General features: G+C 38.9%; 1 protein-coding gene across 3 annotated transcripts in view; it reads left to right on the top strand.

Moving 5' to 3' along the window:
• The window catches only part of myo1b (myosin IB), a 275,743-nt gene that overhangs the window by 186,198 nt on the left and 72,361 nt on the right, over window positions 1-17,184 (top strand). For all 3 annotated transcript variants that reach the window (XM_063051970.1, XM_063051968.1, XM_063051969.1), the window contains exons 10-13: window positions 4,129-4,276; window positions 6,984-7,102; window positions 13,002-13,088; window positions 14,505-14,570. In XM_063051970.1, the coding sequence (XP_062908040.1) occupies window positions 4,129-4,276; window positions 6,984-7,102; window positions 13,002-13,088; window positions 14,505-14,570 (420 nt within the window). The remainder of the gene's footprint in view (window positions 1-4,128; window positions 4,277-6,983; window positions 7,103-13,001; window positions 13,089-14,504; window positions 14,571-17,184) is intronic.

The raw sequence follows: 17,184 nt of genomic DNA, 5'->3' as shown, positions 1-17,184 counted from the left end.
GAGCTGTGCAGGAGAGCAAGTAAGTGAGAGAAAGGTGGCAGACAGGGTACTACAAAGTCAATTATACCTTTATAAAACTTAATTACAGTGCACTTAAATGCTCATGCGATTAGGCAAAGACAGTGTTGCCTAATGAAATAAATTGAAACTTTTTGACAAATTTTATGAACTGAAGAATGAAACGTACTTCACTTGTCCATCAAACTGGAATGTCCCATCGTATGTCTGCTACTTACAAAAAAAATTCTATATAAAACTATGTGACTATACAAAATTAAGCCCCTGATAACTGTACTGTTTCCTGTAAGTTTTTTAAATTCTCATTTCTACCCAAGTGATAATCTTTCCTTTCTCAAAACCAGCTCATAGAAAAGCTAAAGCACAGAATGTTTTGTTTTCACTAAAGGGAGAATTTCCTCTTCCAAATTTGAGCTCTCAGTACTTCTGAAAATGCTAAGTATAGTGAATATTTGTTGTGATTAATAAAAGGGGCTGGAATGCAAAAGTTACATTTGCCTGTGAAAAGATAAAATATTGATACTATAATTTATAATAAACCAATATAGTGATACTATCTTCCAACTCAAAATGCCAGAAACAGTCCAAATGATGTTTTGGGCATATGGAAATAACATTTGGGATAACGAGCAATGCTTAAAATCATTCTTTGTCTGTTGGTTGTACATGACCTGTTTAATCTTTGGAAATGTATTGAATTAATGTATTGACCCGTAGCTGGAGGTAATATGAACACAAAAGATTCTGCAGATATTGGAAACCCAGGGAAACACACAGACAAAATGCTGGATGAACTCAGCAGGTCGGGCAGCATCTGTGGAAATGAATGAACAGTCAACGTTTTGGGCCAAGACCCTTCTTCAGGTCTGGAAAGGAAGGGGGTAGATGCCAGAATAAAAAGGGAAGAGGGCAAGCTAGAAGGTGTTAGGTGAAACCACATGGGTGGGAAAGATAAAGGGCTGGAGAAGAATGAATCTCATAAGGGAGGAGAGTTGGCCATTGGAGAAAACGAAGGAGGGTCACCAGGGGGAGGTGATAGGAGGTGAGAAGAGGTAAGATGCCAGGCTGGGAATAAAAGAAGAGGAAAGGAGGAAACAAAAAAATACTGGAAGGAGAAATCAATGTTCAGGCTATCAGGTTGGAGGCTATCTCGATGGAATATGAGGTGTTGCTCCTCCACCCTGAGAGTGGCCTCATCATAAGGCCATGGACTGATACATCAAAATGGGAATGGGGATAGGAATTAAAATAGTTGGCCACCAGGAAATTCCACCTTTTGTGGATGGAGTGGTCCCACAATTTACGTAGGGTCTCATCAATGTCGAGGGGGTCACAGTGGGAACACCAGATAGAAGGGAATCACAGAGGGAGTGATCCCTGTAGAAAAATGTGTGTGTGGGTGGGAGTAAAGATTACGTCTGTTGGTAGGATTCCGTTGTCACTGGCTGAAATTGTAAAGAATGATGTGGAGGCTTATGGGGCTGTAGGTGAGGACATGAGGATCTCTATTCCTGTTAAGTTGATGGGAAGATGGGGTGACGGTGGATGTCTGAGAAATGGAGGAGATGTGGGTGTGGGCAGCATCATAGATGGAGGAAAGGAAACCTGGTTCTTTGAAGAAAGAGGACAACTCTGATGCCCTGGAAAGGAAAACCTCATCCTAGAAACAGATGCGGCAGAGTCGAAGAAACTGAGAAAAGGAAATAGCATTTTCACAGGAGACAGGATAGGAAAAGGAATAGTCTAGATAGCTGTGGGAATCGGTAGGTTTATAAAAGATGTTGGAGAACAGTTTGTCTCCAGAGATAGATTCAGAGAGATTAAGGAAGGGGAGGGAGGTGCCAGAAATGAACCAATTGAATTTAGAGACAGGGTGGAAGCTGGAGGCAAAGTTGATGAAATTGATGAGGTCAGTATGACGAAGTCAGTATGAAGAAGTACCAATGCAATCATCAAAACAGCACAGGAAGAATTGGAGAGCATTACCAGGGAAGGCTTGGAACGTGGACTATTCTAAGTATGGAAAAAATATAAACATGATGCAAAATATTATAGAATTCACCCTCAATTTGATGGCTCTGGGCCTGTACTCAGTAGAGTTTAGAGGATTGAGGGGGGATCTCATGGAAACCTATTGAATATTGAATGGTCTGGGTAGAGTGGATGTGGAGAATATGTTTCCTTTACTGGGGGAGTTTAGGACCAGAGACACAGCCTCAGAATTGAGGAACATCTCATTTAGAACAGAGATGAGGAAAATTTTCTTTAGGCAGAGAATGGTGAATCAGTGGAATTCTTTGCCTCAGACATCTGTACAGGCCAAGTCATTGGGTATATTTAAGGGGGAGGTTGACAGGTACTTGATTAGTCAGGGTGTCAGAGATTAAAGGGAGATGGCAGGAGAATGGGGTTGAGTGGGATAATATATCAGACATGGTGGAATGGCAGCGCAGTCTTGATAGACCAAATAGCCTAATTCTTCTCCTAGATCTTATTGTCTTGTGGTCTCTTCTATGTTGCCAACAAAAAAGGCAGGCATAGCTAGGACCCATGCAAGCGCACATGGCTACCCCTTGAGTTTGGAGAAGATTTGAGGAGCTGAAGGAGAAATTGTTGAGGGTGAGGACCAGTTCGCCCAGTCGGAGGAGGGTGCTGGTGGAGGGCAACTGGTTGGGACTTAAGCTGAGAGATTTAAGGCCATTAGTGAGGGTTAGAAGAGTATAGGGACTGGACATCAATGGTGAAATTAGAAATTGTTGTGGAGATTAACAGCATGTGAAGAGTCACAGATGTAGGTGCAAAGAGACTGAACTAAAGGGATAGAATAGAGTCAAGGTATGCAGACACGAGTTCACTGGGGCTGGAGCAGGCAGAGACAATGGGCCTACTGAAACAGTCAGGCTTGTGGATCCTGGAGAGGAGGTAGAAATGAGCAGTGCAGGGTAAGGGGACTATGAGTTTGGTGGCAGTGGATGGGAGTTCTCCAGAGTGGATGAGATTAGTATTGATGTCAGACAATTTTCTGATGGTCCTGTAGAGTTCTTTTCAAGAGGTAAGGAAGAGGAAGTGTCATGAGTGTTGTCACTTTGCCAGTGCAAGGTAGAGGTCAGTCTGCCACAATACGACAGCATCCCATTTGTCTGTGTGCTTGATGATAAGGTTTGGATTAGTGTGGACAGAGTGAAGGGCAGTGCATTCAGACTGGGTAAGGTTTGAAGAGGATAGAGGAGTGCTGAAGTCAAGCCGGTTGATGTCTTGTTGGAAGCAGTCATTGGTGCAGGGTGGGAAATCCTTGCCAAAGAAGTGGGCTGAGAGCTATATGTGACAGAAGAAGAACTTGGTGTTGTGGTGGGCATGAAACTCACTGAAGTGCTGGCGAAGGGGGAGCAAAGGTATGGCCCTTGCTGAGGACAGAACATTCTACCTCAAAGTTGGGAATGTTGGAGGGAGTGGTGAGGCCATAACAGGATTAGAGCTGGAATCAGAGGGATAGGAGAGTTAGTGCATTCAGAGGAGGTGGGGAGTGTTGGGGTGTACAGGGAAGGTAGGGTGGGAGGAAGATGGAGGCTCTGAGGACCCAAGAGGTGATGGGGGAGCCTGAGAGACCTGGGATTGGAGCGTGGTGGTGGGGGAAGGGGAGCCCAGGGGCCCAGCTGCAGTGAGGAAGGTCTCGGCCCGGAGATGGTGGTGGCAGAGGTCAGGGCTGGAGTCAGGGCTGGAGTCAGAGCTAGAGGCTGCAGGAGGTAGAGTTGCCTGGTGCACAGCAAATTTGTTCCCACCAGGGCTTTTAGGACAATTTTAAGCAGCCTGGGAAGTAAACATCTGGAAACTATATACAGGGGCTGCCGTAATACCAAGAGAGCGTCTAAAATATACATCTGTTTGGCAAGGTTAATTTTTAAGAATTACAATCTCAGAAACATTAAGACATGCTGTAGTATGTCTTCCAGAATGTATCTTTTTTTTGTGGTCGTTACAGACGTGAAAAACAGCTTTAGAACTTTTAATGTAATCCCAAGGAAAGTCTATAACAGCTCTCACTTCAGAGTCATTTCCTTGTGCTTTCTGACAGCCCTCCCCTTTTCTCTGTACATTTCCCACCCCCTGCAGAATGCCATGCAGATTGTCGGTTTCATGGACGATGAAGCAGAGTCGGTTCTGGAGGTGGTGGCTGCAGTGCTAAAGCTGGGAAACATAGAATTCAAGCCGGAGTCTCGTGTAAATGGTGTGGACGAGAGCAGAATCCAAGACAAAAATGGTATGAGGATTGTTGTTGCAGTATTATTGGCAAACACATACAGAACCTTCTCTCCATGTCATGCCATTGTCAATGTAAAAGCCCTCTTTCAATACAGAAACGTGTAAGAGGCCATTAAGCAGAATTTAGTTAGCTTGATTATCTTCTAAATTTTTAAGCCCTCGTTGACCATATTTTATCAGTTTGAGACTGGATTATGAGGCGGAGGCCCACATCTTAGTCAGCAGAACATGGCATCTGGTAATGGACATTTTGGGGAGCCATCAGAGTGACTTGCTGGTTCATCACAAAGTAATGTTGATGATATAGAATGATGATATAGCTACATAGAAATCCATCTGCCAGAACATCCCTAGCCCAGCTGTGACTGAAAACATAGTGGGAAGAAATAACCTGGACTGGTGGGACAATTGATGAAAAAGACTTTTAAACATGATCCAAAACCTAGATATGGGCCAGATAAGTGCAATCCACTTGGACACTGCACAAAATGAAATAGGGAATACTAAAAGCATTAGAACAGAGGCAAAATATTCCACATTCATGAATCCTTGTTTTATTATGAAACCTGATGCAATTTTCTAAAACTCTGACGTGATCCCATAAACACAAGAGCTTCTGTAGACGCTGGAATTCAGAACAATGCACACAAAGTGTTAAATGAACTCAGCAGGTCTTCTCTCTGTAACTCTTGATGCCCTGACTAATCAAGAACCTATCAACCTCACTTTAATTATACTCAGTAACTTGGCCTCCACAGCCATCTGTGACAATGAATTCCACAAATTCACCGTCCTCTGGCTAAAGAAATGTCCTCTCTTCTCTGTTCTAAATGGATGTTTGTATGTACTGAAGCTGCGCTCTCTGATCCTAGAATCACTTACAGGAAACATTCTCTCCACATCCACTTTACCTAGGCCTTTCAAGATTCAATAGGTTTCAATTAGATCTGCCCCTCATTCTTCAAAACTCCAGCAGGTGCAGGGCCAGAGCTATCAAACACTCCTCATACGTTAAGCCTTTCATTCTCGCAATCATTCTCGTGAACCTCCTCCGGACCCTCTCCAATGTCAGCACATCTTCTCTCAGATATCGGGCCCAAAACTGCTCACAGTACTCCAGTGAGGTTTAACCAAAGCCTTACAAAGCCTCAGCATCATATCTTTGCTCTTATATTCTAGTCCACACAAAATGAATGCTAACTTGTATTTTCCTTCCTTACCACCAACTCAACCTGCAAGGTAAATTTTAGGAAATCCTGCAAAAGTCCCAAGTCCCTTTCCATGATTTCTGAATTTTCTCCCAAATTAGAAAATAGACTACACATTTTTTCCTTGTACCACATACTTACCTGCAATATATTCCATTCTCCATCTGTCCAAGTTCTTCTGCAGATTCCTTACTTCCTCAACACTACCTACCACTCCACCTATCTTTGTATCATCTGCAAACTTGGCCACAAAGACATCAATTTCACTCATCATCCAAGTAATTGACATATAGTATTGTACATAAGTCTTAGGCACATGTAAAAATATATGTAATACAATGATGCTACAAAATAATGAAATGAAAATTTTCTAAATATCTAAATAATACTATAAAGAACAGAAAACAGTAAAAAAAAACTAAATCAGATCAATATTTGGTATGACAAACCTTTGCCTGTAAAACTGCATCAATTCTGTTAGGTACAGTGTCATGCAGTTTTATTAAAAAATTAGCTGGTAGGTTGTTCCAAGCGTCTTGGAGAACTTGCCAGAGTTCCTCTGCAGAATTCAGCCATCTCCCTTGCTTCTGTCTGTCTAGGTAATCCCAGACAGCCTTGATAATGCAGAGATCAGGTCTCTGTGGAGGCAATATTATCTGAAACCATATAAAAAAAATTTAGGATGCCTAAGACTTTTGCACAGTGTGTATAACATGAAAAGAAATGGTCCTAAACCTGACCCCTGCAGAACACCACTAGTCACCAGCAGCCAACCAGAATAGGTCTTCTTTATTCTCACTCTTTGCCTCCTGCCAGTCAGCTAATCTCCTATCCATGCTAGTATCTTTCCTGTAATACCATGGGCTCTTATTTTATTTAGCATTTGCAGTACCTTATCAAAGGCCTTCTCAAAATCCAAGTAAAAATTATCCACTGACTCTCTTTTATCCATCCTGCCTCTTATTTGCTACAAGAGTTCCAACAGATTTGTCAGGCAAGATTTTGTTTTAAGGAAACCATGCTGACTTTGGTCTACTTCTAACATGCGTTTCTAAGTACCCTGAAACTTCATCCTTAATAATAAACTCCATCATCTTCCCAACCACTGAAGTCAGATTAATTGGCCTATTATTTCCTTTCTTCTGCCTCCCTCCCTTCTTAAAGAGTGGAGTGACATTTGCAATTTTCCAGTCCTCCAGAAGCATTCTAGAATCTAGTGGTTCTTGAAAGATCCTGGCAACTGTTTGGGGGTCTGTATATAACTCCCATCAAAGTATTTTAACCCTTTCAGTTTCTTAACTCTACCCACAAGGATTCTGCATCTTCTGATCCCATGTCAAGTCTAGAATGCTTGATATGAAGTTCCATAAGGCTGTTAGACTGAATATTTGGACCCATGAGACATGGTAGCATCTTCGTAAAATCAGTGAGTGAATTTTCAGCATGACTTGTCCCAGTAATTCTATTGTTGTAGATACTCACTTGTTTTATGTGCAGAGTTGAAGGAGATCTGTGAGCTGCTTGGGCAGGATCAGACTGTGCTGGAGAGAGCCTTTAGTTTCCGAACTGTGGAGGCAAAACTAGAAAAAGTTTCAACAACACTTAATGTGGCCCAGGTAAGTGTGACAACAGCTTACATTGTGTACTCCAACGTCAACCAAGCTACACTTAATATTGCATCTAAATAATAAAACAATTTATGTAGAAGCTTTAACAGGGCAAATATCAGGCACAAGTAAATAGGGAACAAGAGACAAGACTGTAACCAGGGTAAGAAAGGAGATGATAGTTCGAGGAATACAACTGGAGGTATTTCAAGCATTCATTCCAGATATTTGAAGACTGTACCAAAGGAGTAGGATGAAAACTGGACTAGATTGACTTTGGTGAATTCTGCAGTGGTGCAGGCATAGGTAGGAATTGTGGGGGAAGAGGAAGTTACAGAAGAATGAAGAGATAGCTATCAAGAGATTAGATTTGTTGGGGATGCTTGAAGATGGTCCCAATTATGGGCCTGGACAAAGTTTTGGATCATTTGTGTCAGAAGGGAATGCAATACACAAAACTGGAAGTAACGAGGGCTTCACTGAAGGCCTCTGTAGCAAATGAACTGAGGCAAAGTGGAAGTATACACTTTGATGGGAATAGATCCCCTTTAGTGACAAGTTGGTTAGGGGTCAGCAGCTAACTTTGAGACTAGAAACCATCTAGTTCATTCTGAGATTGTGGTCAGGAATGGATACAGAAACAGGGAAGATTTGAAAAAAATGGATTTCATTGAACCATTGATTCCAATGATGGAAATTACAGCTTACCCCAGGCCACAAGTTGGACATGCTTTCTAAAGAACGATCAGAGCCAGATTCAGAATCAGAATCAGGTCTGATATCACTGGCACATGTTGTGAAATTTCTTGTTATGTGGCAGCAGTACATTGCTATACATAATACTACAAATTGCAATGAGAGGTATGTATAAAAAAAATAAATTAAATAAGTTGTGCAAAAAGAGAGAAAAAATAATAGTGAGGTAGTGTTCAAGGATTCATTGTCCATTCAGAAATCTGATGGCAGAGGTGAAAAAGCTGTTCCTGAAACATTGTGTATGTGTCTTGAGGCTCCTGTTCCTTCTCCTTGATGGTAACATGAGAAGAGGACATATCCTGAGTGCTGGTGGTCCTTAATGGTGGATGCCTCCTTATTTGAGACATCAGCTTTTGAAGGTGCCTTCAATGTTGGGGAGGCTATTGTCCATTGTAAATGAGAATACAGTCACTAGGGAGATGCAGCTGGTAGATATAAAAGTCATAAAAGTCTTCATTTGGGACACACAGAAGCTGGCAGCCTTTGGAGTCACGATAGAGAGACAGAGACTTCCTGACCCAACATTACTGCACATTTTTAGATGTTAAAGATCAAAGGTAACAGGACAATTTCTAGAGTTGCAATGCCTTCATAATGCTTGTTTTGAGTTACGTGTAATATTTCAAATGCCTGGATCTTCCCACCAACGCACCCAAAATGAGTGTTAGTTACGGTATTCTCTTGAGTTGATGGAGTGTTGATTGCATTCATGCATATGCAGACATCTCATGTTAATTGGATGTTTCCTGTTCTGAATTCCATTTTAAATTTAATCTACAATCCAGATTCACATCTGATGGTTGGTTGCAGAAGCTTAATATTTTCTATATTGCATCTCCAAAATACCTCCTAACTGTGTCCATGATGAAGCTGGCTGAGCTTACAACCTTCTGCTGCTTTATCTGATCCTGTGCAGAAGCCCCACCATACCATTTGATGATGCAATCATTTAAAATACTCTCCAAGGTACATCTGTAGAAATTTACAAGTCTTTGGTACATACCCCGGAGTTCTGAAAGAGGTAGCTGAAGAAATTATGAAGGCTTTAGTAATGATCTTTCAAGAATCATTAGATTCAGACATGATTATAGGAGACTAGAAAATTGCAAATGCCAATCCACTCTTCAAGAAGGAGGGGGGGCAGAAGAAAGGAAATTATAGGCCAGTTAGCCTGAGCTCAGTGTTTGGGAAGATGTTGGAGTTGATTATCAAGGAAAAGTACTTGGAAGTCATGATAAAATAGGTCAAAGGCAGCATGTTTTCCTTAAGGGAAAATCTAGCTTTACAAATCTGTTAGAATCCTTTGAGGAAATAACAAGCAGGATAGACAAAAGAGTATTGATGGGTGTACTGTACTTAGATTTTCAGAAGGCCATTGATAAGGTACAGCACACGAGGCTGCCTAACAAGGAAGCTGATCCCAAGTCTTTTAGATGATTTTGCCAAGGTCCAGTATATAGCTAAGAGAAAGGGTACAAGGATAAATGCTTGAAAACCATTTTCATGCATGTAGTTTGTTGAAGTTGTATTCTTTACAGTGAACTGGATGATGGAGGTGAATTGGACTGCTATTGTCAAATACTGCATGATTATTGTACCATGTTAGCCCATACAGATGATTTCATTTTGTAACCATTGGGAGTTGTCCCACTACTCTTAACAGTAGCAAAACTCTGACCGGAAAGATACAAACACACTGAAGTCGATTATGACATGTTTACCAAAGAACTGACTGTCAGCTACAGGGGGATAAAATCAGAAGCCCATAAGCAGATCATTATTAAGGGAGCAGAGATGGAAAGGTTCAGTTATTTTAAACTCCTTGGTGTTAACATATCAGATAATCTGTTCTGGGATCATCACAAAGAAGGCATGACAGCACCTCACTTCCTTAAAAGTTTGTGTAGATTTGGCATTTCATCAAAACCATTTGATAAGCTTCTATAAAGTTAAAAAGACAGACACAGAGGATAGTGCATTGGCTGCAAGGCTAACAACATCAGGTCACGAACTTATTTTTGAGGAGAGTGGTGATGGTTATGAAAACAAGAAAGACTGCATTCGAGAAGGAACCAATAGTAATATCAACTGACAAAAGGTTAAGGAAACAAAGCTGACTGATCAGGAATTTCTTGTGAATAGAGGGAAGGATGCAGTCGGCAATTGTGTGGACAAAATAAGGTTGGCAGGTTTCCAAACGGAGATGTCAGGAAGTGATATTTTCTCCTATTATGTTCACATTTGAGACTTGGGAATTAGAGCCTGACTCAAACAAGGACTACAAAGAATGGTCTTAGTTTTAGTCATTAAGGGATCCCGCACATGTTGCTGAGGACGGAAGGGGCAAAGGAAAGGGATTTAAGATGATGTAGTGGAAAAAGGAAGCTGGTGTTATTTTTGTTCTGTGCTGTTGTGATAGGGTAGTGGGGATTTTTGAAGTGGTTAGTGAGGCCCTGGCAGTCCAAAAATATGTAATCAACAACATGCACTTCCATTTGTAAATGCTTCTAATGTAGAGAGATGTACTGAATGACTTTGCGAGAATGCTGTTAAGCAAAAAATGGATGCTGAATTACATGGAGAGTTTAATGATTTCATTGGAGGCTCATGAAAAAGCTTTTTAAAGGAGAAAGGAAATTAAAGTAGTGACGAGATTTGCTTTGGGGATTTCATCAAACACCTCCGCTCTATCCGCCACAAGCGGAACTTCCCAGTAGTCAAATATTTTAATTCCAATTCCTCTCACAAACAGGAGAAAGTCTGCAGATGCTGGAAATCCAAGCAACACACACAAAATGATGGAGGAACTCAGTAGGCCAACAGTCCTGCCAAAGGGTCTCGGCTCAAAACGTTTGCTGTACTTTTTTGCATAGATGCTGCCCGGCCTGCTGAATTCTGATTCCTATTCCTGTTTCAACATGTCAGTCCATGGCCACCTCCTGTGCCATGATGAGGTCACCCTCAGGGTAGAGGAGCAACACATTATATTCCTTATGGGTATCCTCCAATCTGAAAGCATGAGCTTCGATTTCTCCTTCTGGTAAAAAAAATTATTAATTGTTCCCTCCCCTCCCCTCTTCAATTCCCTATTCTGGCCTCTTAACTCTTCTCACCTGCCTATCACTTCCCCCTTGGTCCACTACTCTTTCCCTTTCTCCCATGGTCCACTCTCTTCTCCTATAAGATTCCTTTCTCTCCAGCCCTTTACCTTTCCTACCCACCTGGCTTCACCTATCACCTTCGAGATAGATTCCTTCCCCTCCCCCCATCTTTTTATTTCGGCATCTTCCCCCTTCCTCTCCAGCCCTGAAGAAGGATCTTGGCCCAAAACTTCAACTGTTTATTGATTTCCATAGATGCTGCCTGAGGTGATGAGATTAAATTCAGTGACAGTAAAGAGGTCAAATTGACAGAAGCATTTATAATTTATTGGTTGCATTTTGAGTAGAGTGGAGGTGGGCTGGGTACCACCCAGGGGAAAAATACAGAGGAAGAGAAAGTACTTTGAAAAACAATTCAACTGATTTGAACCAGCAGGTGAGGCAACATGTATGGAGAGAGAAACAGTTAAAGTTTTCACCTGAATTGTTAACTGTTTACCTTTCCAAAGATACTGCCTAACCTGCTGACTTGTTACAGCATTTTATGTCTTTATTTCAAATTCTGGCATCTGCAGATTTGTTTTTTTAATTTGTTATTGAATATGGTTTGTTATTGTTCTAATGAAACATTTTGGAAGTTAGTAGTGTATTAAGACTGCCATGCAAATACAAATCATCATAGATGCAATTAGTATTGTACAATTTTACTATTGTAAATATTATTATAGACATCGTATCATTTCCTGCAAAACTTCAAATTTTTGTTTACAAAGTTGTTCACCTGATCATGGTCCATTTTGACTGACACCTTTCTCTATCCCACCTCCATATCCCCTTTTCTGATCCAATGAAAATTAGAGAGCTTACTTGTGTGTGTTCTGAGATAACATCAGTAGGTTACTCAGGCATGCATGACTTCACAGCAAGCCCTTATGTCTCCAATCATTACTCATGCAGGTACTTCTTTGGGTGTCTTCTCATTGTAGATCACAATAGGAATTTGACTGATTTTCTCTCCCCCATACACCACACCATGTTGTATCTTTCCCTCATCTCTGTCCCAGCTGCTTCTTTGTTTGATGTTGGCAAAATTAGCAAATGAGGCTGTTCTTATCTTCATATATATCTTAGTCTATGTCCTTTACTAATGACTGCAATGGGCCAACATTTTCATTGTATCTTGACCCCTTTTCTGAAAAATAATGGTACAAGATTCAAGATTGTTTAGTGTCATTTCCAGTACACAAAGCTTAAAGGAGGAAAAAAAGTTGTTACTCTGGATCTGATGCAATACAAAAACACAATAAGATAAAACAGTTTGCATAATAAATATAAGTACATATAATAACTTGTACTGTATGCACAGATTGCATACATAGATTAGATAATATACCACGGTCATGTTTGCATTGTGAGATATGATTTAAACAATGCATTTAATGGAAGAAGTATTCACTTTTTCACTATAAAGCTTTTTGAATTTTAAATGTTATTTTTCAATCAAATTTATTTCTAAAATATTCACGCTTGAATATGGTTTAAAGATGTTGTATCTTGATTTTCTTTCCAGTTATTTGTGAAGCATCCTGGGGTAAAATGATTGCCCTATAATGTGCATCTATGTAATACATTTATTATGTAATTACATCTACAGTCTTTATGAGGATGAGTTTGAACAATATAAGATCCCGGGAGAATGTGACAGGTTAAACGTTGAGACTTTTCCACTAGTGAGAGAATCTTAAACCAAGGGGCACAATTGTAAGATCAGTGGGTGGTAATGTAAATCTAAGGCACATTGGAACAACTTCTCACAGAGGGTGGTGAATGTCTGGCATTCTCTCCCCTGGGACGGTATGATTCATTAAGGGGTATCTAACTTGTAACTATGTACTTTTTTGAAGGATTAGGGAACTGGCACAGAAGAGGAGATGGGGTCTGGAACAAAAGAACCTTTGTCATTTTGAATAGCTGCGTGGAACACTGCTTTTCTTATGTTCTTATTTTATATTATACTACTTTTCTAACTATGTTTTCCTCCACCCTTTCAGGCTTACTATGCACGTGATGCATTGGCCAAAAATCTATACAACCGGTTGTTCACTTGGCTTGTGAACAGAATCAATGGGAGCATTAAGGTACTAAAAGTGTTTTTGTTGATGATGTAGAATTGATACCCATAAATGCAAGTAGCCAAAATGATGATTTTATTGAATGAATAGCTGATATTGATTAAATATTCTTATATTTAATCAATATCAGCTGTTCATTTTAAAAGTCTCAATGTGACTTCAGAATTGGGTTTAATATCGTCGGCATAGGTAGTGAAATTTGCTGTCTTTGCAGCAGTACAATGCAATACACAATAATAGAAAAAATACATGAATTACAGTTCACATAAAACATGAACTAATTTGAAAAACATGAACTATTTAATATGTATATTAAATAGTTAAACTAAATTAGTAATGCAAAATTAAAAATAAAAAGAGTAGTGAGGTAGCGTTCGCAGGTTCAATGTCCATTCTGCTCAGTAATCAACCAAAATGCTTCAAAGAACTGTGTCTTGTTTAGAAAGCTTGGCATTCTCACACCTGTAAAATCTATTCTTAATAACGTGCTGAGGTCTGCGATATGCAAGAGTGGGATTACTTTTTTACTTAAATCATGTATCGTGTTAGGTATATGCTTCATTGATCGATTGCCTGTTCCCTCGGATGTAACTTGGACACTCAAAAGTGTTGATCCCATAATTTTTTTTTATTTAACTGGAATAATCTGATAACTGAGAGTATCTTTTGTAAAAAAAATTAATCCTTCCATATAACTGTGGAAAATAGACTAGTGATTTGAATAATACCGTCCCTTAAAAGTGACTTCAGATTGCTTGCTGTACTCTGGAGGTATGCCATTTTTATTAGGCTTAAAGGAGAGTCATAACATTTTAAAATGAGCACCACCAATAGAAGTGGGAAAAGCAAAGTTCAGCTAAGTGTGCAATGGTAACTGTGCACAGCACACAGTTTCCAACATTCATTCCATTGATTGAATTTGGAACTAAATTTTATAAAACTAGACACATAATACCGCACACAGTGCAAACAAAGCTTGTTAGAGTTTCACAATAAATTAGCTTGCACCTGGCAATCATTGCATCGAAACTGAACAGTTTCAGGAGATTCTTTCCAGCCATTGTTTGACCTGAGCTTAACAAAAATAACTAATCAACTATTATGTTTTGTAACTTTAAAACATCAAATTAATTCAAAGGAGACATGAGAGTCTGGTGATATGGATCTAGTTCGAAGTTACTGTAAGCAAGGTGCTCACATATCATGTGGTAGCATGCTGACTTCTGTACTTTTTCATATAACCTGTAATTAATTATTTAAATGTACAAGAATGCTTAATCAAACAGTATCTGTACAAGATTACTCAATATTATTGAAATATTAAATACACAACATCAGCAACTTTCTGATCTAAATCATTTGAATGCATAATATAAAGTAAATAATTTATTTTCCTAATTTGTCAAATGTGTTTTACAATAGGCACAGACCAAAGTGAGAAAGAAGGTGATGGGAGTGCTAGACATATATGGATTTGAAATTTTTGAAGTAAGTTTTAAGATCAATAATCCCTTAACTTTGAAGCCTTGCTTTGGATTTACAGGTTATGTTTCACTTGACGTAGATTAAACAAAACGAGAAATTCCAGTTCAATGTCCTTTATGAGTGTTACACTCAGCAGTGGCTGAATGTTTGCATTCAGAAAATCATTCTTCTTCAATCCTCCATGTGATATAAAAGATTGGGTATATACTCAGAACATAACAAAAACTTTGGGTCTTTTTGAAATGTTGAAGCATAGAGTGATAGAAAATAGGAGCAGGAATTGGCTAATCAGGCGTATAAGAGTCTGCTCAACTATTTGGCTCCAAATTTGGTACCTTCTTCTTGCCTTCTCCCCATATTTTTTGATTGCTTTAATATTTAGAAATACATTTCATATTATATTTCCAAAGAAGGACAACACTCAGCAATTAGATTGCCACTTGTACCTAGTCACAGTAGGCCGGTATATCATGAGTATACTGGCATTGACTAACTGAGCAAAGTTCAGGGATTTCATCTGTTTCCCTATTCGCAGCAATATGTCTGTGACCCTGCAATGACCACACTCCATAGTGAATGATAGAACATGTTATTAATTAATGAAAGTCTTTAATTGAAATTCCATTAGAATGTAAAGCTTGTTTTGGCCCTGAAGAATCTCGTCACAAAACAATACTGGGGTCAATAGGAGTAAATTGTGAGATGGGATTGATTAACTAGACTTCTGTGCCTTTTGTTGTATAACTGTAGGAGTGATCTCTTTGAGGTATTTCAGATGATTAAAGGATTTTGTGGAACATTTACAGAAAAGCTATAGCTAAAGATAACAATAGAGATGCAGATAACAGTACTACATAACAATCTTAGAGTTAGCTTTTCTCAAAGGTGATGTTTTGAAGGATCTTTTTTATACAGGTAATGCAAATCTGGAGCCCCATTACTTAATATTCACTTGTCTAATATTCAGAACTGAGATAAGTACTTTTTTTTTAGGTAAGGATGAATAACCTAGATGTGGCAATTTGATACAGCTATTGTGATAAATTTGATTAAAAATATTGTAATGACCAATAGACTTTACACGAAAAATAGCTTTAACATTTTCCATCTGGGACAGTTTATCTCAGTCAGTTTTGTTCCTTCATTTTTGCTTAAAGTTAGTGGATTCATTGGAAAAATGGCATACAATTCTACAGTGTAACATCTTTAAAAAGTGTATTGGAGTATAATAACATCTGATAGTCCAGAAAATCTGCTGATCTGGCACCACTGAAGTTTTGAGTTTGGCACATTGAGTAAGGTTACTGTATAATTCTCCTTAATTGTCATACAGGCATTACTTGTTCTTGAATGGAGGTAGATTTTTGTTTCTTTAAAATTAGACTTTAGTTGGTGGTTCCTATTGGATGACAGGGAAACCATTGGGCAAATGTTCTTCCTCTTCAAATTAAGGGAGAGAAATATGTGGAAACATGGAAATGTGTTTTGAGGGAAATTACAATTGCCAAGTTTCAGAAATTGTGTAATACAGCCAAGTCATTCATCAATTCATCATGGTATATTTCAGTTGCAGCAAAACTCTGATAATTCAGCACAACTTGGGACTTTGGTGGTATTGAACAGGCAGACAATTTCCTGACTATTGGATGTTTTTCCATTAATACCCTAAAACACTCTTAATTTACCTTCTTTTTGGATACAATACAGTAATGCACTTAAAGAGAATTCTTTTAAAGAGAATGTGGGAAACAGGATATCGGTGAATTTCAAGGGAGCATGGAAAGTGGAACCCTGGTGACTTTAAACAGATTACTGGAAACATCAGCTGGTGAGCCAGTTACCAGACCATCAGGATATCTAAATTATAGAAGAGTGGATTATCAGGGTTTTGTAGTATCAAAGTTTTAGAATGAGTACCAATATGTAGAGCTAATATTTTTAAAACTATACCACTTAAAATATTACCAGTTTTAAGAGTAAATTCAACTTCTCATTTGATGAAGAAACTGAAAGTTAATAACATTATAGGATTAGACTCAGAGTTGTAGCTTGTTCTTTAAGAATAACAACAAATATTCAGTTCTATTGAAAAGAACTAACCATTAAATGATATAGTTAATTTTCAAAATGATGGAGACATTTTTAACCTGTTCTGCTCATTGTGTGGCCTCAGTTGTGTACTAAATAAATGGAACGTGTTGGGTGAACAGGATTAGGGTAACTGAAATGTAAGATGGAGAATGTCATCAGCCAACAATTCACTTAATGCTTCTAGTTAATACAACTTTGTTTCATTCAATATTTCTGAATTCATACAAGAAAAAAACATGAAAAATATTAACAACAGAAATATACTATAAACCGTAGCACAATAGATGAATTTCACCTTCTATAATAGAGAGCTATGCTCAATTATCATTCCAGGTTTTGTACTTAATACAAGAATTGAAATGCTTCTAAAAGACTAAACCATGTCAACATGTAAATCAGTCAAGCACTAAGATGCCTTTTGATAAAACACATTTATGCATTACTCCTCTCGATCCGTCTCTCAAATAAAACGAACTTCCATGGTTCAGGTAAGGATGGAGTTATGTTGAAAGAATTATGTATCTCT

The sequence above is a fragment of the Mobula hypostoma genome, chromosome 6 (genome assembly GCF_963921235.1).
Source record: "Mobula hypostoma chromosome 6, sMobHyp1.1, whole genome shotgun sequence".
Lineage (NCBI taxonomy): Eukaryota > Metazoa > Chordata > Chondrichthyes > Myliobatiformes > Myliobatidae > Mobula > Mobula hypostoma.
This window is presented reverse-complemented; position numbering and strand designations above follow the sequence as displayed.